The following is a 27,107-nucleotide window of genomic DNA, read 5'->3' on the forward strand; positions in this document are numbered from 1 at the left end:
GATGTCCTGTGACTCACAGCACAGTAGATGTAGAGAGAGATGAAATATGCTAGCCACCTTTGAAACCTGTCCCTCATATAGACCAACACATGTTCTGGAACAGTTTTCAACTGTGTTTTTGGGTTACTAAGCCACATATTTAGAAATAAGGAATAATGGAAATCCAGCATAGCTTTCAAAATGTCTTATTGAAACTTGGTGTTTCATATTATATCAAATTTAATAATATATATCATTTTTCAAATTTATTTCCCCTTAGTTAATAAATTAAAAAATGTCAGTCTTTTCCTCCATATAATAAAAGTGTTATTTTATGTATAAAATTTCAGCAAACATAAATATGCGATCAAAACAAATTTTTAGTTTCGGCTGAAATTATTGACTATATAGCATTTCTTCATTGACGCATTTTGATTGTAACGGCGTCTGTTTCATGTACACAGCTTGGATACGCTACAACATGTAAACATGTCAGCTGTGTAGACGCATTTTTACAAGATCAAAAATAATGCTAGATGTGCAATAGGTACAATTTGTTCAGCTGAAATATTGAGAGGCTGGTTTAATTTATCACTTAATGAGAACATGACACCCTGAAAAACATTCTGAGTTAATTTACCTAATTACCCAAATTTAATGACCAACATTGTATTTTTAGTTTCCGTTTTCATGAAAACATTCATTTCAGTTTTGGTAAAAAAAAAAATAATTTTGGTGCATCACTAAACGTACTGTATAGCTTCAGAAGATGTCTATGAATTACTTTTATGGTACTTAAGGCTGGGTGATACATCGAATAAAAAAAATAATAATTTTGGTGCATCACTAAACGTACTGTATAGCTTCAGAAGATATCTATGAATTACTTTTATGGTACTTAAGGCTGGGTGATACATCGAATATTAGCCATATTATCACAATATCTTTGCGGACTATATAAAATTAGGGAAAATTGTGTAACGTTGTACTTTTTAACAGTAGCTGTTCTATCGAGATCATGTCTTATCATGGAGGGCAAAAAATTACCCTTTTAAATTTTTGAGAGGCAAAGTAAAAATATCAATATACACAGTATAAATATTGTCAAAATATTGAGAGATAGATTTTTAGCTATGTCACCCAGCTCTGATGGGACTTGTTTTTGGAGTTTGAGAGCTATTTTATTTTATTTTATTTTATTACTATTAACTATTACTAATATTAATTGCATTTTAAAATAAATATTTATAATCACATAAAAAATGTATTATTAGAGCAGACAAACCACTCATGTAAATATTTTATTTTATTTTATTACTATTAACTAAACATTTTATTTTATTTTATTTTGGTGAATTTAACTATTTAATACAGCGTCCCCCCCCCATACATGTAACTAAATATGATTTCATGATGTAAATTTAATATGATATAGTTTAAAAAATTCTATAATGATTAAACTGGTTTTGCACATAGTATGTTTATGGCACCACGAGTCATTTTAATCTGGTCAAATTGCTTGACCAAGCACTAACTCTTTTTGCAAAAAGCCGGTTTTGCATGTGTACGTAAATCAGGCTCTACCATGGGGGGATGGAGGCTGTTTGTTGTTGGTGATGCTACTATGACTCCATCATTGTGCTTGTAGGCATGACGTCATTCACCAGTACCACCAGTTCAATGGGATACAGGTAAGACGCCTATTAATATTTTGGCTCATTTCATATTGACATTTCTGGAAACACTGGAAGCACAGTAATTCATGCCTTTATATCTTGTTTTTTTTAGCATCACAGAGGAGGAACCTGGACCTTTAAGAGGAGATTTTGAAAAAAGTACCACCAAAGTGAGCCGGACGTTCTATTATTAATTGCATTTTAAAATAAATATTTATAATCACATAAATTAATTATTAGAGCAGACAAAACCACTCATGCAAACATATTTTATTTTATTTTAAACTATTACTATTATTAATTGCATTTTAAAAGAATTTTTTTTTAGCATCACAGAGGAGGAACCTGGACCTTTAAGAGGAGATTTTGAAAAAAGTACCACCAAAGTGAGCCGGACGTTCAGCTACTTGAAGAGCAAAATGTACAAGAAAGCCAGAGTAAGTCAACTTTTGTGGTCAACTTTTTTTCCAAGTCATTTCCTCTCTACCAAGAATGTAGATTAGATCATCTGTTTTATTCATAATGATGACTGGGTGAGAATTATCACCTTGTCAATCAACGGAAAGACAGGAATTTACTAAAATGAATGAAGAAGTATATTGTGTCAGGTTCTTTCTGAGCACTAGAGGAAATAAGACAGGAAGAGGAGGCACAATAATCTTTCAACCTTTACTGTTAGCTCAGCATTTTACCCTTTTAAAGGGCCAGTACTTTATTTACAAACTGCAGAGACATAATGTGAAGTGGGGCACAAAAGGAATAATTTTTTTGAATAATATTTTAGGCTATTTTACAAATATCATTTCTGAATTGGCCTCCTATTAATACTCTGAACTTCCCAAAATCCATTCAGGACTCTGGTTTCAAGATGTTGTCGGCCTAGTTTCACATGTGTTTTCACATTTTGTACAATGTAAAATGAAACATTAAAATCAATCCCTCTGCATCATACAGGAACTTTGGAGTTAAATACACTTTAAACATTCAGTTTATACCCTGAAAGGCTTCTTAGTGTCTAGAAATGTTTTCATAAGGCCGTTTTTACACCAAAATGTACAGATTTCGTCGTACTGAGAGCAGCAACGACAGTGCAATAAAAAAAAGGAAGTTAGAGTCACAGCACCTCCCAGCTCGAGTTGGATCACTTCCTCCTGAATGTGAGGTGATGCTGAACTTCTTGTCTCGGTCGAGAGTCTTGCAAAGGGTCTGCCTCCTACAGTAATGTTATATAGAAAGTTTTGCGAGGTGCAGGGCCGCTATCAGAGGATAAGGAGCTTGAAGGGAGAAGAGGTAGGCCGAATATCAGACACTGCCTCGATTGAGGAGAGTGATGAATTGCCCTGTTGACTTTTGTTGTGGTTTGTTTTGTGTGTGCTTTTTTTTTTCTCTTCTCACCTCTAGATGTTCACATTTTCCGAAATGGTTAACTCCTTAGTTGCTTAACATTGGTCTCCAGTGTTTATTTGTCATAGTGATTATCTATTTAGTGCATTTCATCCACAACTGACACATCGTTGACGGTGGTGTTTTTGATTTATGGTGCATAATAGAAATTAATATTTCATGTTTAAAATAAGTCAGATGATATTTGTTTCTTTGACTTTTTATTACCAAAAATGGTCGTTTCTATACAGTTGCGTAACTTGGGGCCTGTATTTACAAGTAGGAAGCTGAACTTTGTTACAGGAGAACTTGACAACAATTGAGAGGATGTTTGTGCACGACTCTCTGAATCACAATGAACATGCCCTCAGTTTGAAATGACGTTGCACCTTTTTTCATTTTTTACGATATTGCACAAACAAGCAGGTGTGCCCACTCAGGTCATTTTTTGCATAGCATACTTATTAGCTCCAATCTGGGGTGCTCAAGTCCTGTAAATTTAGTAATGGCAGACAAGCACCTTGTTTTGGAGCATGAAGACAGGGTGGTGCAGTAAATTACTTTGCAGAAATGCCATTAAAGAAAATGACGAGCAATTCAAGTTATTGGGTTTAAACTGACTTGCCAATTACGGTGCTCGGCATATTTGAGCACTAGGTGTTAACGGCTGTCACCTGTTGTAATATTTCTTATACTTCTTCTGGCGCAGGAAAAAGAAAAGGAAAAGAATCGGGAGAAAGACCGAGAGGCCAAAGAGAGAGAGAAGAAATCAGTGAATGGACACGTGTTCAGCACGTCAAGCTCGCTGCATCTAGCTTTGTGCCAGCAATGCAACAAAACCCTCAACACTAAAGATACTGTCAACTGCACAAGTAAGAAGCACTTCATCATTGAGGGTTTCAGTACATGCACACCTGGTATTAACGCCGTTTTTGTTATTTACTCCCTAATACTAGATTTTAGTGGGTATATCCTTTCATCATCTTTATTTAACAGGAAAAATCACAGAATCATGTGCAGGATGTATATATAATAGAAATGATTTTTGCTTATTAGTATGAAAATAGAATACAAAAACATTTTTCAAAGTGAAGGGTGATTTAAAGATTTCAAGATGTATTTCAAAAGACTCATTGCTTAAAAATAGGAAGCAGTTCTGGTAACATCATTCACTTCCTCATGGAGCTGCTGAAGAGAAAATTCTTCAAACAAAGTATTTTTTGTATTGTTTCTGTGCTTTTCCCCCTCTTTGTTTGTTTTATGTTTTAATCGCATATTCATATTTATGTGTATACAATTCCTGTAAGTTCTCATCAAATTTATTTTAGCATCTGTCCATAGCCTTATATCCCAACCAATACATCTATATAAAAATAATAAATAAATAAATTATAAACCGTAAAGGCAATTATTTTAAAGGGGTCCTATGACGCGATTTCTTGTTTTCCTTTCTCTTTGGAGTGTAACAAGCTGTTCGTGAATAGATAAGATCCGTAAAGTCGCAAAGACTAAAGTCTCAAACCCAAAGAGATATTCTTTATAAAAGTTAAGACTTGTCCACACCCTCCTAAAACACCTAGTTTAAACACGCCCCCACATGTCTACGTCACTGTGTGGGAAGATTTGCATAACACTGCCCTAATATATATGCAAAGAAAGGTGTAACTTTTATTCTCGCTGTAGTATTGTTGTCATGGAGATGCTGTGTGCTTCCAAATATGGTAAGGGGCGTAACATTTCCGTCACATGCTTGAGGTATTCGGCCAATCACAACGCACTAGAGCGCTGGCCAATCAGAGCACTCCTCGCTTTTCAGACCGATGAGCTTTGTAAAAATCGACGCATTTCAGAAAAGCGGGGCATAGAGGAGAAACAATAATGTACAGTTTGTGGAAAATAATGTGTTTTTTGAACCTTAAACTGCGTAAACACATTGCATTAAACCAAATACACAAAATAATGTTATTTTTAGCATCGTCATATGACCCCTTTAATTATTTTTTATAATAAGTATGAATACTAAACAAGGAAAATATACTATATAGTTGATTCAGATCATTGTAATTACCGTATTGACCCGAATATAAGACGATGTTTTTTTCTTGGAAATACATCTGAAAAAACGCGGTCGTCTTATATTCAGGGTCTAGACTTTGACATGTCAATAATACACCCACAACAATAGGTGGCGCCAAATACGCATAAAACGAGTGTGCCATGAAATACGTAATGTAATGCGTGTTGTAAAGATCGCGAGTAAAAACAAAGGAAAAAGAAAACAGCTGCATGATTCGTGACTGATGGGACCAAACTCCCTTTGTGATTTTAAAACGTAAGACAGTACCCAGTTTTGAAGACTACAGTAAGATTGAACTTCTACTGTTAATAAGATTTTGGTAGGCTACTATTAGATGGATAGCCTAAATGTCCTAATTCAGATGGGCTACCTGTTTTTTTTTTTTTTTTTATGGTATATCAAAAAGTGTATATTTTTTAAATTTGATTGTTGGTACATTTTACCAGTTTTTACCATACTTTCAAAACAAAAATTAAAATAGGAAAAATATGCAATATGAAAATAATTGAAGACAAAATGTGTTCTACTGAGAAAAAACAAGATTTGGTTTTTAAAAAGCCTTTTTCCAAAAGGTACATCTGGAAAAAGGGGGGTCGTCTTATAATCAGGGTCGTCTTATATTCGGGCCAATACGGTAGTTCTCTTTTGGGTTTGAAAGTGTTGCTGTGTTTATGAAGTATTTTCAGTATTTTCTCCAGGATCCATCTGATGACATGATCAGTGTGGTCAGAGTTTTGATCTTTAGGACAGATGTGTATTTCTTGAGCTTGTTGGCATGTTCGTCGCATTTAAATTGTGTGCTTGGAGCTTCCTGACTGGAAGGAATTCCTAAGCCTACTGTCTTTACCACTTTGACCAAGAGCCAGAATAGCCAACACAATTACTTGCGTTAAACTATATTAAAACCTTGTGTTTGGTCATAGAGGACCTTTCTTTGCAAAGAGAAAAAGCTGTGTTTATGCTTGGGTGGCAAAACTGAAATATAAAGCTCCGTTCACACTACAAGCGACACGCAACAACAAAGCGACACAATCCCATTCATTTCAATGGAGAGCTGGCGATTTCCGGTGACACCGAGCGACAGCGACGCGATGGGGCGTGTCCAGCGATGCGACAGTTCAGAATCCTTCAACTTTATGCAAATGAAGAGCAACTTTCGGGAGCGACAGCCAATAGGAAAGAAGACGGCAGAGCTCATGTGATCGTTCTCCTCTCAGCCGTAGATAAACATACGCAATGGAAAAAAGTAGGCTCTGTTTCTCATTAATTTTTGTTTGTATGTATGGATTTAATTCATATGTATATTATATTTAGGTCATAGAGGACCTTTCTTTACAAAGAGAAAAAGCTGTGTTTATGCTTGGGTGGCAAAACTGAAATATAAAGCTCCGTTCACACTACAAGCGACATGCAACAACAAAGCGACACAATCCCATTCATTTCAATGGAGAGCTGGCGATTTCCGGTGACACCGAGCGCCGCGGACGCGATGGGGCGTGTCCAGCGATGCGACAGTTCAGAATCCTTCAACTTTATGCAAATGAAGAGCAACTTTCGGGAGCGACAGCCAATAGGAAAGAAGACGGTATAGCTCATGTGATCGTTGTCTTCTCAGCGCCGTAGATAAACATACGCAATGGAAGAAAGTAGGCTCTGCTTCCTCTATAGGACCAGCGACTAGTCGACGTCAAGCTTAAAGCGTCATGGCAGAGCATTGAAGTCGATTAGTTGGTGCAACCCCTAGTACTTAGCGGCAAGAAACCTGATTCGCAGTCAAGGCAACCAGTATTGAGAACGCCCACTAGCAACCTCATCGCCAGCCCCTGGTGACATGCAAAAACAGCAAATACAAAATACAAAAGTCGCTGCTAGTGTGAATGCAGCTTAATACTATATGCTTACAGCATCTGGAATGTAGCATCTTTATTAAAGAAGTGAATTGCAAATGAGTACTTTCCTAATGTTTTCTATTGACGTGTTTTTTGCAGATTGCAATGTGAGAGTTCACAAGAGTTGTAGAGAAAACGTCCCGGTTTGTCCCAAAAGCAGAATGAAGGTTTGAGGTTTTTTTTTTATTTTTTTAAATGTACCGTATCCTTTGTTACACATCAAGAAAAGTGTTTGCATTGTGTTCTGTTTCAAATATCTTCCTTTTTTTCTGTTTCATAAACAACAGTTTGCTATACCAGAGTCCACCACTATGCCTGTCGTCACTCTACGAACAAAATGTGGATTTGTTGGCTTTCTTTCTCTTTTTATATTCTTATTTTTTCATGTCAGCTGATCCTAATGTTGCATGTGATTTTGTGTGCAGCATCCACACTGCGGGAACGGCCCTGGTCTGCTATCTTTTCTCCAGAGGAACATTCTGTGATTGTCCCGTCCAGACGACCCACCAGTATTATGCCCTTCCACAGCAGCAACCTCTCGAAAAGCATGTCCATCAACAATATTGCAATGTTAGTGCATAAACACATACACCAACAAGTATTGTCAGGTTTTAATGTTTGTATATATTTTAATATTTATAAGTATTGTCAGGTTTTAATATTTATATATATATATATATATATTAATATTTATGTATTTATTTAATTTGCATTTAATCTTTATATATATATATATAAATTATATATGTTATAGAGAGCCAAAAAAAAAGAAAATGCAACAAAATCACAAGCTAAAATTAAAATGAAAAAATGAAAATATACAACTAAAAATAGATGCAAATTCACAACATGAATAAATACTATAATTGTATATAATAATACTACAGTTCACTGCACAGTATATACTGTTTACTGCTGACTATTTAAAAAAAGATGCATGTGAAACTATACAGTATGCAATGATGAATTAACAATAACATGCACATTACCTCATTATGTTGCATGTTTATAATCAACATGTGTCCAGTTATCATCTTGCCAATTTATGCAGAAATTGTGTGTTTGAATTTAATTTTGTGTTGAAACTTCCTACCTTTTGGAAGTTCAATCAAGTAAGCCACTAAGTAGACAGTTGTAGACATTATAATCCTAATAAAAAGATCAAGTCAAGCTTATTACATTGGTGGGAAACAGTATCTAGCACAATATTGGTGTCCCTAATATTATTCACATTTGGTCAAATATAATAGGTTATATTGGTGTTAAGTGCATATAGACAGTGTTCATACTGTGCAAAGCATGCATACTGCATTCTTAGTAGGAGTAGTGTGGTAGTATTATGCCATTCCCAACATACAAATGAATTGCTGTCTCTTACAAATGAAGATACTGATTCACAGCCAGTGAATCTGTCAGTAGGACACTTGACCTGACTGGCCTTCTGTTATAACCACAGCACCTCAACCTCTTCCTGCAGGTTTGACGATACGCCTCTGAGAAGCAGGCGGTATCTGTCTCAATCCACAGACTCCCTCCACAAACCCAACAAGGTTACAGCGTCCAATGAGTCTCTAGATGAAGGTAAGCAGCCATATTTCTCTCACAAGCTTCAAAGAGCTTTCAAACAAATGAACAAGTAATTAATTGTTTAGTGCATGTATGTGGTGCTCGTCTGGGAGACCTGGTTTTGAATCTGGCCTGTGTTTTGTCATTTTCTTCTTATTTCCTGTCATTCCTCACTTTCGCTATCAGTGAAAAGGCTTTTTAAAGTTTAAAGTTGTGTAAATGTTCCCGTTAATTTTTCTAGTAATGCATGAGTAAACATTTTCTTTGTCGCTAAAGGAACGGAGATGGTTGACAGCCGGCTGATGGGAGACTTTGAAACAGATGTTAAGGAACTGGAGGCTGACTCCTGGAGCCTTACTGTAGATAAGAAATATCTGAAGCAACTCAAGAAGGACGTCATCAAGAGACAAGACATCATCTATGGTAGGACTATGGTAGAATTTAATGCATTTCCATTTGTTTATGTTCAAAAGCATTTGCTGTTTTGTGAGTTTTTATTCACAAACTCTGACTAAATGAATGCAGAATGTGTCCAGGGTAAAGTGTCTGCTAAACAAGGTTATTATAGTTAACTACAACTAAAACAAAAACAAAAACAGAAAAATATAATATATATATAATAAAATTGTTTATGTAATAAAATAAAAAAAGCTAATAAAATGAAACAATTTATTTATTATTTGTTTATATTAATATAAAAGAAAAACTAATTCAACACAAAAAATGTTTTATATTATAGTTAACTACAACTAAAACAAAAACTAAAAATATATAATAATAATAATATAAATAATAATAATAATAATACATGCACACATACACTTTTTTGTGACTTACGAAGGTAAAGTATTTTTGTTTTAAAATATAAAATTGTATTTCACAAAATTTTGTCTGCCAAATGAAAGTCAGTGCGGTGTAACCAACATAATGGAAGCCAAGTTATTGGACTCTTCTAGACCCTCGTGACTGTATTTCAAGATCAGTAAGGTTTTTATTAGTGTCTTTTAATATCAGATATTTTTAACTTTTTAAAATGTGGCAAAGTAGGTTTGGGTTTTGCAACATTTCTCATTTTCATTTAGTTCAACTTGATGTACTAAAATAAAAATTAAAAAAAGCTAATAAAAAGAAACAAAATTGATTTATTATTTATTTATATTAATATAAAATAAAAACTAATTCAACACAAATATTTTTTTTATAAAAATAAAAACGAATTAAAATAAAAATATAATAGTATTTCAATGATACTAAAATAACACTGCTGCTAATTTTTTATTGATTTTTTTTTGGTTGTGAGTGTTGACATTTACATGATAAACATGCATCCAACTTTTACGTGGAAATCTCAAAGAGTTTACATCTTCATTCACGGACTCAGAAGCAATAAGTATGCTAAATGTTGCTTTTCCAGATATCTGGATCTAAACATCCTCTTCCTTTATCAATCCAGAGCTGATCCAGACGGAGATGCATCACCTGCGGACGTTACGGATCATGTCTGATGTGTACAGTAAAGGCCTGCTGACAGATCTCCAGCTGGAGGGCCAGATGGTGGAGAAGATGTTTCCCATGCTGGAAGATCTCCTGGAGCTCCATTCGTTCTTCTTCAGCGCTCTGCAAGAGAGGAAGAAGGAAGGCAAGCTGGAAGGGACGGATGGATTCATAATCAACAGGATAGGAGATGTGCTGTTCAGCCTGGTGAGGACCTTTGATTATATATATTAATAAGTTTCTGTGTTTCAATTTAAGGACTTTTTGGTTTATTTGTGTACTGTGTACTTGTGTACAGTATACTGTGTTGGGTTGCCACTTAAATGTAAAACTTAGATTCTGTAGCAAAACCGGTTTTGAAGCACCTCACTATACTACACTGTTATATCATTCTTTGCTGTGATAATTTGATATACTGTACTCTTCTGCATGACACTGTTATGCTATACTATGTTATACTAAATGGTTAGAAATTTTATTTTTAAATTTACTTAAATTTACTTTTTAATATTCAAGTTACTTGCTGTCTTAAAAGTAAAAGTTGTACGATATTTAAATCCTGCAGTCATATGTTCATTGCACTTCAGTTTGCTTCTAATGGAGTTGAAACTCCAAAAACTGGAAAACTGGTAGAAATTGAGTAGAAATGATTACTCTATTATTATGGCAAGTTTAATGGATGAAAGAAAAAAAATTGTTATAGCAATGTTAGAAAAATATCTTCACAGATTCATTTATTATTTAATAGCATTTCTCAAACTAGAGTTTGTAAATTGATAAAAAAGTAAAAATAATTAAATCTTTAAAAAAAATTCAATGTAATAATTCTAAATATTATAATAAGTAATTAATACATAATTAAAAAAATCATTTTAAAATAAAAATATTTTTAACAGATATTTTACAAATATAGATTTTATAGATTAAATATTTTTTAAATGTCATTAAATATTATGTCATGTGACCATTAACCAACATCAAAAAACTGTGAATGTGCAAATGTGTTAAATTATTAAAATATTAACTTATTTATCTCAGATGATACTTCAAGTAAATATTTTAGGCCAAAGGGGTTTGGTTGATATGTAGTATAAGTATAAGTATAGTACTTATACTTATATCATAAGTATAGTAATATTACGAAGTTTGCTATACTACATTACTTGTGGGTGGTAATGTTGCGTTATATTGTGTTAAATGATATCTTATTAGCATAAAGAGGCGTTTGGTTCAGTCTGACATGCATACGTCAACTTGAATTACACAGAAGATTCATTGTTCATATCCAAGCTCCTGTTTTGATTTATGCCACATGATGTGCTTCAGTTCTCAGACTCCAATGCAGAAAACATGAAGAAAATCTATGGCAGATTTTGCAGTCGACACAGTGAAGCAGTGAACTTCTACAAGGAGCTGCACGCCAGGGACAAACACTTCCAGGCATTCATCAGGGTAAATGCCTCACTTCATTATGTTCGTGCATTTAGTGGGAAGAATGACCAAGATACCTAATGATCCTCAATGTGCTCTTGTTTCCAGAAAAAAATGAGCAGCAGTGTTGTCCGGCGTCTGGGCATCCCAGAGTGCATATTACTGGTGACTCAGCGCATAACAAAGTACCCGGTGCTTTTACAGAGAATCCTGCAGCACACCAAAGGTGAGATTTAGCTGTCAGGGGTTCTAGCGTCTTCTGCTGACCACAAAGCGATTTAGTCTTAAATCTTATTTTTAAAGAAATCAATCAGTCAATTCTTAGCAATAGTGTTTGGGCTAAATGGTTACTCTAGCAGAAAATGTATATTTTGTGGGAGCTCTAATTCATTTTGTGACCTATGTGACACAGTCTCATTTCCCCTCTCATTCCCAATAATTTTTAATAAATAGACAAAAAATAAGTAATAATTTTCTTTTTTTGGAAAGAAAAGACTTTTATTCGGCAAGGATGCATTAAATTGATCAAAATTGACTGTAAAGACATTTATAATGTTACAAAAGATTTCAGATTTAAAAAACTGTTCTTTTGAGATTATACAAAATGTTTGTTGAGCACTATATCGGCATATTAGAGTGATTTCTGAAGGATCATGTGACTCTGAAGAGTGAAGTAATAGCTGCTGTAAATTCTGTAAACTGTAAAATTCTGTAAAACGTTGATCACAGGAATAAATTACATTTTAAAATAAATATTTACATTTTAAATTGCATTTGAAAAGAAATATTTATAATCACATTCAAAAAAATTAATTGTAAGAGCAGAAAAAAACACTCATGTAAACATGTTATTTTATTTTATTTATTTATTTTTTATTATTATTTTTGTATTTATTTATTTTTATTTTATTTTTTTTACTACTGAATCATAAGATTAAAATACAAATTTCCATCAATGGTACACACAAAACATTGCTCACGTCAACATAAATAGTTTTGCATTGTTATTTGTGCTTTTAAGTAAAAACTGAACGTTTTAATGTAAAAAAAAAATAGAAAATAGAAAACAATTATACAGGATTGTAAAAATATTTCTCAATAGTGTCAATTTTTAAAAAGAAAATGCCTATTTTTTTGCTGGTACTATTCTGTATGATAGATTGAGACATCACTGGCCACTTCCGAAGGTCGTGAACTCCTCCGATTTAGTTTGTTCTCAGTGTCCTTTCCAAATACACAGAGATGATGAGATAACAAAGCAAGACAAAAATGAGACAAGCAGACACTATAAAACTGGACTTGAGCCAGAGACGCTGGCAAAAAGCAAAGTCGAGTCCTCAGTTCTCCAAAGCGACTCGCCTGTCAGTGTTTAAATAGCGCTCCAATATTTCACTTTCAGTAAACGCGCTTGTCTTACGGATGGGGCCAGTGCCGCAGTGTGTAAACATTCCACATTTACCACAAATCAATTCCAACTGTTGCACAGCCAGTCTGAAAGGCTTTTTGGTCACGTTCCCAACAAAGAGATTTTAATGTGAATTAGAGCATCAAGTATAACAAATTTCCTTTCTGGGGCAATTTGAGAAGGAGCTTATAGCTCTCAAGAGGATTTTATCCTGCCACTCTAATACTATAATGAAACAAAATGGACTGGTTTATTGTTTATAGGAATTTATTTCAATTCAATTTCATATGAACCTGTGTGTTTGTGCAGAGACCGAGAAGGATTTTGAGGACTTGACGCAGGCGCTACAGCTGGTGAAAGATATCATTGCTTCAGTGGATAATAAAGTGAACGAGCATGAGAAGAAGAAAAGGTTGAAAGAGATCTACGGCCGTACGGACAGCAAGTCCATCACGCGCATGAAGAGTGGCCAGATGTTCGCCCGAGAGGATCTGCTGCGCAGTCGCAGGCTTCTCCATGATGGTCCTCTGCAGCTGAAGAACGCTGCTGGGCGACTGAAGGGTAAAACTCTCGAATGCTGTCACTGTAAATCTTGATAGACCTCATTTCTTCAACAGTGTATAGAAGAAAACTGTCCACTTCTTACAACTTTTATATGTGGGTGATTCTTCCATTTCATAAAAATGAAACGCCTTCAGACTATGCTATCTGTGTTTGAAGATCCTATGTGCTGAAATCTGATCATGTGCTCGATCAGCCTTCAATTGAGATTACTGAGAGTTGGTAATAATGTGTGATTGTAATGGCATTTTTCACTTTTTGAGGGAAAAGTTGAATAAACCATTCAATTAAAGGGTTAGTTCACCCAAAAATGAAAATTAGGCTGCGTTTTACTCACCCCCGAGGCATCCTAGGTGTATATGACTTTCTTCTTTCAGACTAATCCAGTCGGAGTTATATTAAAAATGGTCTTTGATCTTTCAAGCTGTTTAATGGCACTCAGCGGGTGTTGCATTGCTTCAGTCCAAAAGAACTTAAATAAAAAGCGCCTATCCATAAAAAAAAAGTGTCTCACACGGCTCCGGGGGGTGAACAAAGGCCTTCTTTAGCGAATCGATGAGTTTTTGTAAGAAAAATATCCATATTCAAAACGTAATAATCACTTGAAATCTAGCTTGCACTCACTGTTGGAAACAGAAGCAGTTCCGGGGGAATGACGTATGAGGTTGGCTTTTCGCATGCGCCGCTCAGAAGTGACGCACGTGGAAGCGCAGGGGAGAGATCAAAACAAAACAACGGTCAAGAATTAGAAGTACAAAACGAGGATTTGTAAAGAAGAATGTCAGAGGATTTCGATATAAGCCAAGAGGAGACTGGTTTTCACGAGACTCACCGGCGCATGCGCAACGATGAACTCATACGTCATGCTCCCGGAACTGCTTCTGTTTACAACTGTTGGCGCAAGCTACATTAAAGTGATTATTACGTTTTGAATATGGATATTTTTCTTACAAAAAAACGCATCGATTCGCTACAGGAGGACTTTGTTCACCCCCCGGAGCCGTGTGAGACACTTTTTTTTATGGATGGGCGATTTTTATTTAAGTTCTTTTGGACTGAAGCAAAGCAAAACCCTCTGAGTGGCATTAAACAGCTTGAAAGATCAAAGACAATTTTTAATATAACTCCCGACTGGATTCGTCTGAAAGAAGAAAGTCATATACACCTAGGATGCCTCGGGGGTGAGTAAAACGCAGCCTAATTTTCATTTTTGGGTGAACTAACCCTTTAATGTTTATAAATAAAAAGAAAATCTGATCATTTTTTAGGAAAAATAATTAAAGAAACAAAATTATTATTCATTTATTTATTTACGGGGCTGTCTATTTACACTAAGTGCAAATGCCTTGTTGCCGAGGCTATTTACACTAACTCCGCCCACCAGAAAGTTATTGGTGTAGTCAACACTACAAAAGATGACCGTCAAAGCGTCTTTTTGACGCGATTGACCCAAGTTCGAATCCACCTTTTGCCGAACTTTTTTTTTTCTCCCTTTTCAAATCTCATATCACATCGGAAAGGCATTTATTTTCAATAAAAATGATGCAAATAATCAAAAGGTTGAAAATAAAGTATCGGGTAGGGTTAGGGTGGGCTTTATTGTCCCAATAAGGTGGCATTCATTTAATAATTTGAATTAAAATGATAATTTACACTCAATACATTATTATTGCATACTGTTTTATAATGCACTACTATACTGAGGCACAGATAATTGGCACTATTTGCAATCAGTAGTATAAATAGCAGAAAATCCCGCTATTTTAACAATGTAAATAGAATCTATAGCTATTTGCGCTTGGTGTAAATAGCATATCGCTAAGAAAATACTGCCACTTTCACTTCGTGTAAATAGCATATCACTATTTACATTTAGCTCAAATAGCCGCTGCCATTTATTTACTTTATCATCACAAGGAACAAAATTGTACTTTTATTTTATTTAGTTAAAAAAAAAAAAAATGTATCACTAAATCATAAGATTAAAATAAAACTTTATCAAAGGTACATACAAAATATTGCATATTTCCACATAAATAGTATTAATAAATTATGGCTCTGTATTATTTATAACATTAATGGTTCTAAATATAAAAATGTAATATTTTGGAACTTAATGTTTACTGTAACAGCAGCATCATCTTTTTTTTTTATCCTTAGATGTCCACGCACTTCTTCTTTCTGATGTCTTTTTGTTCTTCCAAGAAAAAGACCAGAAATATGTTTTTGCATCTTTGGTGAGTGATTGGATTTTGTGCTCTCTTCTTTACTAGATAGTACGTTTAAAATCAAATTGAAATCAGAACTGACATCATTAATACACAAAATGATTAATCAGTTTTGATATATGTCAGACTGAAGTCATTCAGATACAACAAAAATGCATTAGTATATGTTGAAATTTACATGAATGAAGGTTAACAAATGCTGTAGAAGTACTGTCTATTCTTAATTCATGCTAACTAATGTAGTTAACTAACAAATGAAACCTTATTGTAAAATGTTAACCATATTTTTTAATAATGCACTTTTGTCAAGTTTCTTCACGGCTTTCATCATTCATGTTTTTACAAAGCTTTTTCTTTGAAACCTCGGACATTTCTTGTTCTATTCCATGATGCACTGAGAACGAAAGTATCATCCACTGTTACTTTGGATTAGTTTCATCATGAATTTCTAAATAGACCTATGTTTTGCATTTGGAGAAACATGCGTGTTTAATTTGACCTAATGTCTGAGGAAATATTGTGTTTCTTGTAAAATGTGGCCATATGATGGTATATTAAGTTGAATACTTTGGTTTAGAGATGACTGAATACACATATTACACTACAGTGTTGATGTTTTCTCTCCTCCTCTGTTTCCCATCTCTCTCTTTCTCTCTCTGCATATTCTTCCGGCTTCACTCCGCCCTCCTCATTCTGTGTCTCACGCTTCCTCTTCTCATCAACAGGACCAGCGAGCCACCGTTATTTCCCTGCAGAAGCTGATCGTGCGAGAGGTGGCCCACGAGGAGCGCGGCCTCTTCCTCATCACCGCCGGCATCGCAAACCCCGAGATGGTGGAGGTTCACGCCAGTTCCCGAGAGGAGCGCAACACCTGGATGCAGCTCATTCAGGATGCCATGCACTCAGTGTGAGTACCAGATATTCACAGCCTTACCTTTACATCGGGGACATTCACTGCAAATGATTGAAGAAATAGCTAAAGCTGAAAACAAGATATTTGATAAGCAAAATTGCATGGGATAGTAAGAGACTGGGAGTATATTTTCTTTACTCTAATGCAAATCATTTTTTCTTGTGCCAAGCATAAATCTAAAACTAAATCTATGGTTCATTAACAAGCTGTTTTCTCATTTAAAGCATGAACCTCATTAAACTAAGAAAAGTACTTAATTATTTTCTGTGAAATAATAGTCTTTGTAGGCTTAATAGCTTATTTTTTCTTCAGTCATCTTGATTTATGGATATTTAGATAATTTACTGGAAGACAAAAATTAAAATGTTTTGCATTGTTGATCATTTTAAAACGAGTTATCTTAAAAAGTACAGATTAAAAATAATTTAAAAAATGACTAAAATATTTAATTATTAAAAATTGCAAGGGTAGTTGGATGGTATCATTCAGAAAATACCAGGAAATGTATAAAGTGAAATGTTTTGTGTGTGTGTGTGTGTTCACACAGAGAAAAGGATGATGATGAGGGGATCCCAAGTGAAACAGAGGAAGACAGGAAGCTACTTGAAACAAAAACTAAAGAAATGAGAGGTGAACAGCTTTCTTTCTGTTAGTTTAGCTCTTCACAAAACCAGTCATAAGGGTCAATAAGATGTATACATCTGAAAGCTGAATAAATAAACTTTCCATTGATGTATGGTTTGTTAGGATAGGACGATATTTGGCTGAGATACAACTATTTGAACATCTGGAATCTGAGGGTGCAGAAAAATCTAAATACTGAGAAAATCACTTTTAAAGTTGTCCAAATGAAGTTCTTAGCAATGCATATTACTAATCAAAAATTAAGTTTTGATATATTTACGGTAGGAAATTTACAAAATATCTTCATGGAACATGATCTTTACTTAATATCCGAATTATTTTTGGCATAAAAGAAAAATCAATAATTTTGACCCATACAATGTAATTTTGGCTATTGCTACAAATATACCCCAGCGACTTAAGACTGCTTTTGTGGTCCAGGGTCACATATTTCTTTTAGTATAAATGAATAATTTAAAAAAAAGTTATCAAAATTGTTTTTGTTTCGTAATGTGTGTGTGTGTGTGTGTGTGTGTGTGTATAGATATGCACTACTACTTTTTTAATGAAGCTAGAAGCATTAAAGCCACAAATAAAAATATAACTGAGGAGTTTGAGGCTGATTTGTGAGTCTTTTTGACATTAAAATGAACTGATTCAGAAGAGTTGTTGCTTATGAATCACTTGAAGTACTGTATATTGCATACAGTCAGCAAAGACAATGCAAGATAATTTTTTTATCATTTTTTTATCTTTCTCTTATTTTGTGGTTTTCTCGTCACATTCAAATTAGACTTCGAGTTAATTAAACCTGAAGATTAAAAGATAAAAATGCAGATGTTTGAGACCCTAATTATGATAAATCAGCAAATAACAAAACAACCTCCTTTCTTTCTTAGACATGCTCCAGAGGAAAGATGAACAGATCGTATCACTCCTTCTGGAGAAGATGAAGCTTTTCCGTGAAATGTGCGGTTCGTCCGACGACACGGCTTCGGCGGTCAAAATGCTCTTCAGGACCAACAACGAGGACATCCTCAAGGGGGAACCCATCATGATGGACGCTCTCAGAGAGGGTAAGAAATGCCGCCAGCGTCTTCAGCTGCTCCCCACCTGTTGTCTGGAAGCTGAATTTGTTAGTTATTTGTGTTTAGTGGCAGCTGTGGCAACATCTCATTTCCAGCTCTAATGTTCTTCCAGGACTAGTAACTCACTTAATGTAATGCGGTTAGTGACGTGCGTGTGTGTGTTTATGTGGCAGTGGAGATGTTGCAGGCGCTGGTGAACAGCAGTCTGGGAGGGGCGGTGGGACAGCAGGTGGCCTGCGCTCCGGGGAACATGGGACCCGTGTGTCTGCCACGCAGAGCCGAGACCTTCGGAGGGTTTGACAGCCACCAGATGAACATCTGCAAACGTGAGACTTTTCATGTACTTCATGTGTCTATTCAGGCAGTATAGCTTGCAAAACAACTTTATGTACCTCTTTTACGAAGTTATTTTTTTCTTCGTTTCATTCACAAAACGTTGTAAATCTTCTGTATGTAAAGCACAGTTACTGATTCGATCCTGCTCACAGTCATTGTGTTTGTGTGTGTGTAGATGGTGACAAAGAGGAAGCTGAAGATCTTCGGAGGACAGAATCTGACAGTGTACTGAAGAAGGTAGGAAGCCTATAAGAAATTAGCTTTAGGCCAAGCTAACACAATATTACCAAGTTAGTATTCAAATTTATGTTAGTTATTCTGAACGTATAAATATAAATCCTGAATATTTAAGTTGAGTAGTTTGAGTAGTTGTTTCAGTACATATTCAAATATACCGATGTCAGTCTTGGATATGTCATTGTAAATCTGATTATTTATAATTCTAGTATATTAATGTAATGAATATGGATGTTATAATATTAATAAATTAATATATGTATGTGTGTGTATATACAATACTGTAAACAAAGGTTTGGGGCCAAGATTTTTTATTTTGGAAAAAAATTAATACATTTATTCAGCACGCACACATTAACTTCATAAAAAATGACAATGAAGACACTGAAGATATTGAAGAATCATTTTTAATTATGTTCTTTTGAAGTTTCTGTTCATCAAAGAACCCTTAAATAGTAATTAAATAATATTATATACTGTCATATAAACATATATTATACTGTTTTCAACATAAAAAAAAATGTTTCCTTAGTGCCAAATTGTCGTATTAGAATGATTTCTGAAGGATCATGTGACACTGAAGACTGCACTCTAAAAAATGCTGGGTTAAATACAACCCAGTGCTGGGTAAAATAGGGACAAACCCAGCAATTGGGTTGTTTTGACCCAGCGGTTGGGTTACTACCCAGAAGGCTGGGTCAAAACAGCCCAATTGCTGGGTTTGTCCCTATTTTACCCAGCACTGGGTTGTATTTAACCCACCATTTTTTAGAGTGTGGAGTAATGATGCTGAAAATTCAGCTTTGCATCACATTTCAATAGAAAAGTTTTTTTTAATTATAATATTTCCTATTGCTGTTATTACTGTATTTTTGATCAAATAAATGCATGTTAAGAATAAGATACTTTCAAATTTTTTATTTTTTTTATTTTTACCACCCCAAACTTTTGAACGGTAATGCTATACATTTATAAATATAAATATCTCACTGAAGTCTCACTATGTAAGCTGTTGAGTCTGAACAAAGGCATTTTCTGTTTTAATGGATTCATATAAATCACATATATGAAGAACTAATCTAAATATTAATCGGGTGTATTAATTAATTTTAATATCCTCACACTTTAGTAGGATTGTTGCTTATCTGTTTTTAAGTTGATGCAACTGAAAGCTTGCTGGTTTTAAATTCATTGTTTTACATATTCTGCCACAGCTTTGTTTACACAACATCCAGGTGAAAGGCATGGCGTTAAAAAGTGAATGAATAAATAAATCAGTAACATCCAAGTGAAATCGGCACTCTTAAAAATAGTGTGATTTATTTTTCTTAAATATTCCTTTCTAATGACTGCTGTGCTTCTGTTCTAAATAAAAGTGACACAATGACTATAACCGCTTGTTTTCCCAGTGTATGTCAGCATATATTTATTCAAATATTTTAAAACAACATTAAAGCAGTTTATCCCAATAAACAGACCCAAACTGAGTCACACTGCACCCCAGTGTCATGTAGTGTTTACTACATGTCAGGTTTTGTAGCTAATGGGAGACATTAGGGCAGCGAGTGGAAAATGAATAAGCGTGCATTAGGAGCGCCCAGCATCGGCTGACTCTGTAATGTGTGTAATGAACAGCGGTGTGCTGGGCTCAGGCCTGCGCTCGCTCTGTCTGGTGCTGGGCTAATTAAACACTCCCAGCTGGACTCAGTAAAGCTGCAGTCTCTGCTTGTCTGCTCCACAGGGAGGAAACGCCAACCTACCGCTCCTGCTGAAGACAAACAGCGAGGTAAGACAGGAGAGCATGCTTATTTTAGAGTTCAGGGTGTTATCCTTCAGCGCTCCTTGGGGCTGTGGATGACGCTTTTAGCTTGCAGAACTGGGAAAGAATTAAAGTGTACTTGGGTAACATGTAACAGATGATGTAAGTCAATTGTGACAACTGTTCTGTAAAACATTTTGAACATGATTCCTTGAATAAGTGTTAGATATTATCACTTTTTGCTTGCTTTTTTGAGATGGAGACAAATGACCATCTTTCTTGATGGCTTGTGTTTCCTGACAGCAGATCCTGACTAGTGTCACTCACCTTCATGACCTCCTCAGCTCACTTCAGGTGTGTATTTCACAGTCGATATTATACTGTATGTGCTGATGTGCCAAACAAGAATTCCAAAATACAGTAAAAAAGATAAAAAAATATTAAAAAGCAGTAAAAACTGTAATAGTGAAATATTATGATGTATAGTGATGCAAAGCTGAATTTTCAGTATCGTTCCTCCAGTCTTCAGTGTCACATGATTCTTCAGAAATCATTCTAATATGCTGATTTGCTGCTCAATTCTTATTATAATTAATGTTGAAGACATGTGTGCTGTATAATATTAAAACAAAGTTCAAAAGAAGAGCATTTATATGAAATTGCTTTTTTGTAACATTATAGATCTTTACTGTCACTTTTGATCTTGCGTATAATTTTTTTCAAAAATCGCGCGTGTTGTGAATGAATAAATGACATATATAATGTAACAAATGAATGTAATGTATAGTTAGAACCTTTTTACTTTTTAATGCATTCTCAATATTATAGATATTTATTCTGATCATATTGATAAATCTGAATATGTATTTTCAAATTCTACTATTTCAGCATAATATGCACATGTATTTTTTATGTGTATATATATATATAATAAATAGTTATAAATCTTAACATATAGATGTAAATCCTGAGTATATCTTGTAAATCTGAATATATATTTGTAAATCAAAGTATATTTACTAGGGGAAGTCGTGGCCTAATGGTTAGAGAGTCGGACTCATAACCCAAAGGTTGTGGGTTTGAGTCTCGTACCGGCAGGGATTGTAGGTGGGGGGAGTGAATGTACAGCGCTCTCTCCCACCTTCAATACCACGACTGAGGTGCCCTTGAGCAAGGCACCATACTTGGCCACATGTCACGTCACTATATAAATTCTAATTCTGAAATACTCAGATTTGTTATGCTTATTTCCAGTTATGGCCCCTATATTGACATCCATCCCGTATAATGCCGAATCAAACAGGACAATAATACAATATTACTGTGTGTGTGTATATATATATATATATATATATATATATATACACACATACATGCATGCATACATATAATATATACATATACATATATATATATATATATATATATATATATATATATGTATGCATGTATGTGTGTGTGTGTGTGTCTATTTGAATATAATAATTTAAATGATTTTGTTCTTGTTTCCTGCCCCTCATACTATATATGTGTATAAACAATGTCTTGTTCTAAATGGTTAATATATGGATTTTGTTTACAGGCCGTAGTGCTGCAGCAGGACACTTTTATCGAGGACCAGCGTCAGGCCCTGAGCGAGCGCACCCCGTCCCGCTCCTCCTCTCGTCCCCCCTCGCTGGTGGAGCAGGAGAAACAGCGTAGCTTGGAGCGGCACCGACAGGAGGCCGCCGCTCTACAGCGCCAGCAGGCCGCCCACGCCGAAGAGAAGCGGCGCAAGGAAAAAGAGTGGGATGTGAAGGAGCAGGAGCTGACGGACCGCGAGGTGCTGCTGCACGTGAAGGAGGAGGAGATGCGCAGGAGGAACAAAGAGCTGGAGGAGGCGCAGCAGGGGCTGCAGGGAAGGAAGGAGGACTATCAGAGGGATCTAGAGAGACTGAGGGATGCTCAGAGGAGGCTGGAGAGGGAGAGGGAGCAGCTGCAGAGGGAGGCGGAGAGAGTGGAGCACCTCCGTGAGGTGGAGGTGAGTCTTCAACTGCACATTGAAGAACGTTTTGTGCATTACTTATTACTGTAACTCATTCACAATATTAATTCACTCAGAAGAGAGAGCCGAAGGTCATCATCTTTCTTTATGCAGTATTTTATTGAGTATGCTTCTCTCTTTGGCATTAAGAGCATTCAGACACGTTAGAAATAGTTTGAGACAGTCACATTTATCAAATGACTGTGTATGACTGAATAAAATGGGATGAATTATGTAATGTCTAGTTTTAAACTTGACGTACAGATGTTTGACTACTGAAATAGCATCTTGTTCACATTTTATTGTGAGAGAAAAACTTGCATGCTAGAAAATATCACAAATTAGGGATGCAGAATACATTGGTACTGTATCAGTTATTGGACAATATTAGAGTTTTTTTTAACTTTAGAAACACCGATAATAGCACTGTTATATGTAATCATTAGCAAATTTCTAAATACATATCCATTTTTCTTACAATGCATTTTGATGCGGACTAATAAATAATACATATATATATTATAATGGGGAAAATATACTACAGTTCAAAAGTATGAGATCTTAAGAATTTTTAATGTTTATGTTTATGAACATAATGCTTATGTTCAGCAAAGCTGCATTTATTTGATAAAAAATACAGTAAAAACAGTAAAATTGTGAAATATTACTACAAATTAAAATATCTGTTATCTATTTTAATGTTTTAAAATGTAATTTATTCCTGTGATGCATTCCTGCATTTTCAGCATCATTAATCCAGTCTTCAGAGTCACATGATCCTGCACACATGATTCTTTTTTGTTACATGGAAAATAACAGCATTAATTTGAAATAGACATATTTTTGTGAAAATCTATTGGCTTCTTGCTGATTAAAATAATGAATTTATTCTACAAAAAAAAACTTACTGCCCCCAATTGTATATAATATTATTTTACATTTATTTAGTCGAAATAGTATAGAAATTTAATATTGGCCATTTATATATTTTCTGCCGTAACATGAATAATAATAATTATTGGCTTATCAATATCTGCCCAAATTTTTATATTCCGTTACATATACGTTCTTCAAATAATAGTTTTGAATATTAATGTATAATATAATTAATGACGAGTTCCAAGCATACAGAACATGAATGTGTTTTGCACCTCAACGTAACTTTTTATTTTATTTTTCTTCCACAGGCTCGGCTTCAGCGCACACCCTCCAGCACATCAGAGGACTCCCTGAAGCTCCAGAGCAGCAGCTCCATCGAGCGAGAGATCTTGGAGGGCGAGTTATCGTCCAGCCCCAGGAAGAACTCTCTGTCCAGGATGGACTCCAAACAGAAGGGCCGCAGCCTCTTCTCCCTGGGCGGCAAAACTCAGAGCTTAGAAGGACAACACCAGATCCCCACACGACTGCTTCAGCTGGCTTCATCCAAGGAGAAGAAGGACAAAAAGAAGAAGAAGAGCAAGAGCCAGCCTCCTCAGGATGCAGGTGAACACAGTGAACACACACACATGTTAATTCAATAGAGATAATGATAAAGAATTGATTCAATTAGCCTGCAAACCACAACCGCCGTATCCGTTCTGACTGGAATTGGTGGTAAGTTCTCTGTCGCAGAACGTCACATGTTTCCAGAAGGAAGGGTTTTGCTTTTGAAGGTCTAATAGGATTTTTGATCTGAGTCGTGTGTTATGTATCAATCTCAGATGTTTATTACACTGAGAAAGATGTCTGTATTTCTTCCTCAAATCTTGCTGTTTTTTTGTCTCCAGCATCACATCTGCTGCCCCTGACAGAGCCTTCAATGGACGGGGAGATCTTCTTCTGCTGATTTACCCATCATCCCTTCTGTCCACATCATTCCCGTTCATGGACTCTCTATCAAATCATGTAGGAAGTCACCCAAAGTGCCCTCTTCACATTTTGGCAATCGTTCTACAATATAATAAATCTCACAGACACAGAACATGTCCAGGTTGCATTACACCCCAAAATCAAAAGAAAAATGAAAAATAATATTTTGCCTAACCCAAATCAATACTATTCTAGAATTGTTTTTATTTTTTGTGACATTATTTTAATAACAATTTAGCCCCCAAATTTTCATTACCGTAATGTATAAATAGTAGTAATATATTATTTCAATTGTAAAGTATTTATATACTACGGTAAATGTTTTTCTGCTTTTAAATAGTGTTTTATTACAGTAGTTTTTGCTGTAATAAAGTTTTCTCCATCACAGTAATGAGAATAACCATTGGGAATAATAATTAGTGATTATTATAAAAATAAAAAAAACCTCGTGTTGCATAATGGTAATGTGAATATATATATATATATATATATATATATATATATACCCATTACCATTATGCATCACGATTTGTTTCCCCAGACAACATATCGCTACAAAATAAAATCTTATATTTGCACTTGCTTTCAAATGTTTATCAGACAAATCCCATCTTTGAATACTTGTTAAAATGTGCATTGTATATAAATTTCAATTACTGCACTCATTTACAAATGAACTGTGCCACCAAAAACGTTCAAAATACAAAACTGGGGATTGTTGCTCCCCCTATTGGCCAACTTTTTTAGGCTGAAAAATCATTTCGGCTTATTGCGCACAAGAATGACTATTTACAATTTAATCACGGTTTTAACATTTAAACGGATTCGGGGCAAGAGGTGGTTTTCCGTTTCCCCCATGTTTTCTACTTTAGCTTCTCGAAGGAGTCCCGTCTTTGAAATGCCACCGAGCACTTTAACACCATTCACACGTTACCCTTGCCCCTATAATGACAATCAATTTTTCATTAGCATTCCAAAGATAAAGCCCTAAGGACAGTTTTTGGGGGCCATTGTATAACATACCATGGCATTTCATGCTAGTTTGAGATTCTCTAATCCTGCGTTGAATTCTTCATGACTTTAGCAGGACGGATGAGCTGTAAATACTGTATGAACTGTAGACACCTGAGGGATATTTAAAGCAACCTGCTGGACAGGTAAAAGAGATTAACATCCACGCAGGATAGTGTACCTCACCTATACATCCACCCTTATGGATCAAAAGCACCATATCATATCTAAATATCAATAATAATACAATTAACACCGTTTTTGCACTCAAAGTTGTCCACCTATTTCATCACGCGTGAATATTCACCTTGCAATCCTACAGGATTTTGTTCAGCTAGACATTCTGTTGGCTTGATTTTGAGTTATTTATTGTTCAATGAGAATTTTAATTGTAATTTTTTTAAGCAGTACATGCTCTTAAAGTCTCATTTGTGCAGGTTTGCGTTGCAGCTTTCACCTGCGCTGACTTGATTCCGCCATGAGGGAGCAGTAGAGAAGCGTTTTATAATTGAAGGCTCCTCTGTGGTTTTACATAACCTCTCAGTGATGATGTCAGAGGAGACACAGTGATGCAGTGCAGGAATTATTATTTCTTCACATGCACAAAGGGAATCATTGGTTCGTCATTTAAGGAAAACGGTGCCTATGGCCTTACAGAACTGTCAGCGACACATGTCCTCAGGAACAAACAAGGAAAACTCAATCCAGGCGGTATACGCATTGTTGCCGTCTCTCATGCGTAAATGTAAACTTAAGTTGCTTAGCCTTAAAGAAATGATGGTGTGCACTAAAATATAACCCAGCATTTTCTCAGGAGTATAGGTTAGTTTTATCATCTTTGTTTTGAAAGCAAGGTTTCATTTGTACATTGAGGTACATACATTTTCTTGCTTAAAAAAGGAAGAATTAATATTATGTAAATATTTTGTGTAACATGTTTAAATGTAAAATTCTGAAAATGTTTAATTTGTGATTAATTTTGTAAAATGTGTTTTGTGAGACGTAAGGCTTTATTTATCAGTGATCCCCTTGTGTAAGAAGACGATATTTCCTCACATTAAAAGCTGTTGCAATTTTTTTGGGCTTGTATTGTTTTCTCTCTCTCTCTCTCTCTCTCTCTCTCTCTCTCTCTCTTTTTTATTCTGTCCATTGAACTGCAGGTTATTGTATGTTTCATTCAAATTCACTGGACAAATAGATCAAGGCTACCTTTTCCTTTTAAAAAGATTAAAGCATTTTAAAGAAATTGCCACTGTAGAATCAAGTATAAGCAGAACCTTTGATCTGTCATCTTCATGTAGTCTGCAATATGACTCCACTATAACCTCTAACTGATGGACAGAGATTAGATATGAGTTGGGTCATTTCTACTTTTCATGTCCCTCATCATCACGTGTCTTAATATACTGGAAAAAATATTAAACTTAATTTCAAAATTCTTAAAGGGGTCATATGTTGCTAAAAATAACATTATTTTGTGTATTTGGTGTAATAACGAAACACACGGCAGGCTTGAGTGAACGGAGGCTGGCGGATTCGATGAAGGAGCGTCCGGCGGGCTTGCGGCAACCACATGTGA

The 27,107-nt window shown here is 35.2% G+C and overlaps 1 protein-coding gene across 2 annotated transcripts; it reads left to right on the plus strand.

Moving 5' to 3' along the window:
• The first annotated feature begins 1,987 nt into the window (after positions 1–1,987).
• LOC107674747 (A-kinase anchor protein 13-like) lies at positions 1,988–26,595 on the plus strand. Of its 2 annotated transcripts, none has more exons than XM_016468839.1 (22): positions 1,988–2,092; positions 3,748–3,910; positions 7,104–7,171; positions 7,292–7,343; positions 7,430–7,574; positions 8,482–8,585; positions 8,847–8,993; positions 10,024–10,271; positions 11,391–11,516; positions 11,604–11,721; positions 13,210–13,461; positions 15,622–15,698; positions 16,415–16,596; positions 17,150–17,232; positions 18,126–18,302; positions 18,488–18,640; positions 18,826–18,887; positions 20,629–20,673; positions 20,950–21,000; positions 22,229–22,666; positions 23,857–24,151; positions 24,436–26,595. In XM_016468839.1, exons 1-22 carry the CDS (start codon positions 2,075–2,077, stop codon positions 24,492–24,494), a joined length of 3,063 nt encoding a protein of 1,020 aa, XP_016324325.1. In that variant the 5' UTR covers positions 1,988–2,074; the 3' UTR covers positions 24,495–26,595. The 2 variants fall into 2 exon arrangements, with proteins under 2 accessions (XP_016324325.1, XP_016324326.1); XM_016468840.1 differs by having other exon boundaries at positions 20,953–21,000.
• The last annotated feature ends 512 nt before the right edge of the window (positions 26,596–27,107 follow it).

The sequence above is a fragment of the Sinocyclocheilus anshuiensis genome, unplaced genomic scaffold, assembly GCF_001515605.1.
Source record: "Sinocyclocheilus anshuiensis isolate Anshui unplaced genomic scaffold, SAMN03320099.WGS_v1.1 scaffold1093, whole genome shotgun sequence".
Lineage (NCBI taxonomy): Eukaryota > Metazoa > Chordata > Actinopteri > Cypriniformes > Cyprinidae > Sinocyclocheilus > Sinocyclocheilus anshuiensis.

Excerpts from the sequence above, each read along its gene's own strand:
- LOC107674747 (XM_016468839.1), top strand. Across the intron at positions 11,722-13,209 it reads AATCCTGCAGCACACCAAAG|AGACCGAGAAGGATTTTGAG; the intron begins GTGAGATTTAGC and ends GTGTTTGTGCAG. Across the intron at positions 21,001-22,228 it reads ACCTCCTCAGCTCACTTCAG|GCCGTAGTGCTGCAGCAGGA; the intron begins GTGTGTATTTCA and ends TTTTGTTTACAG.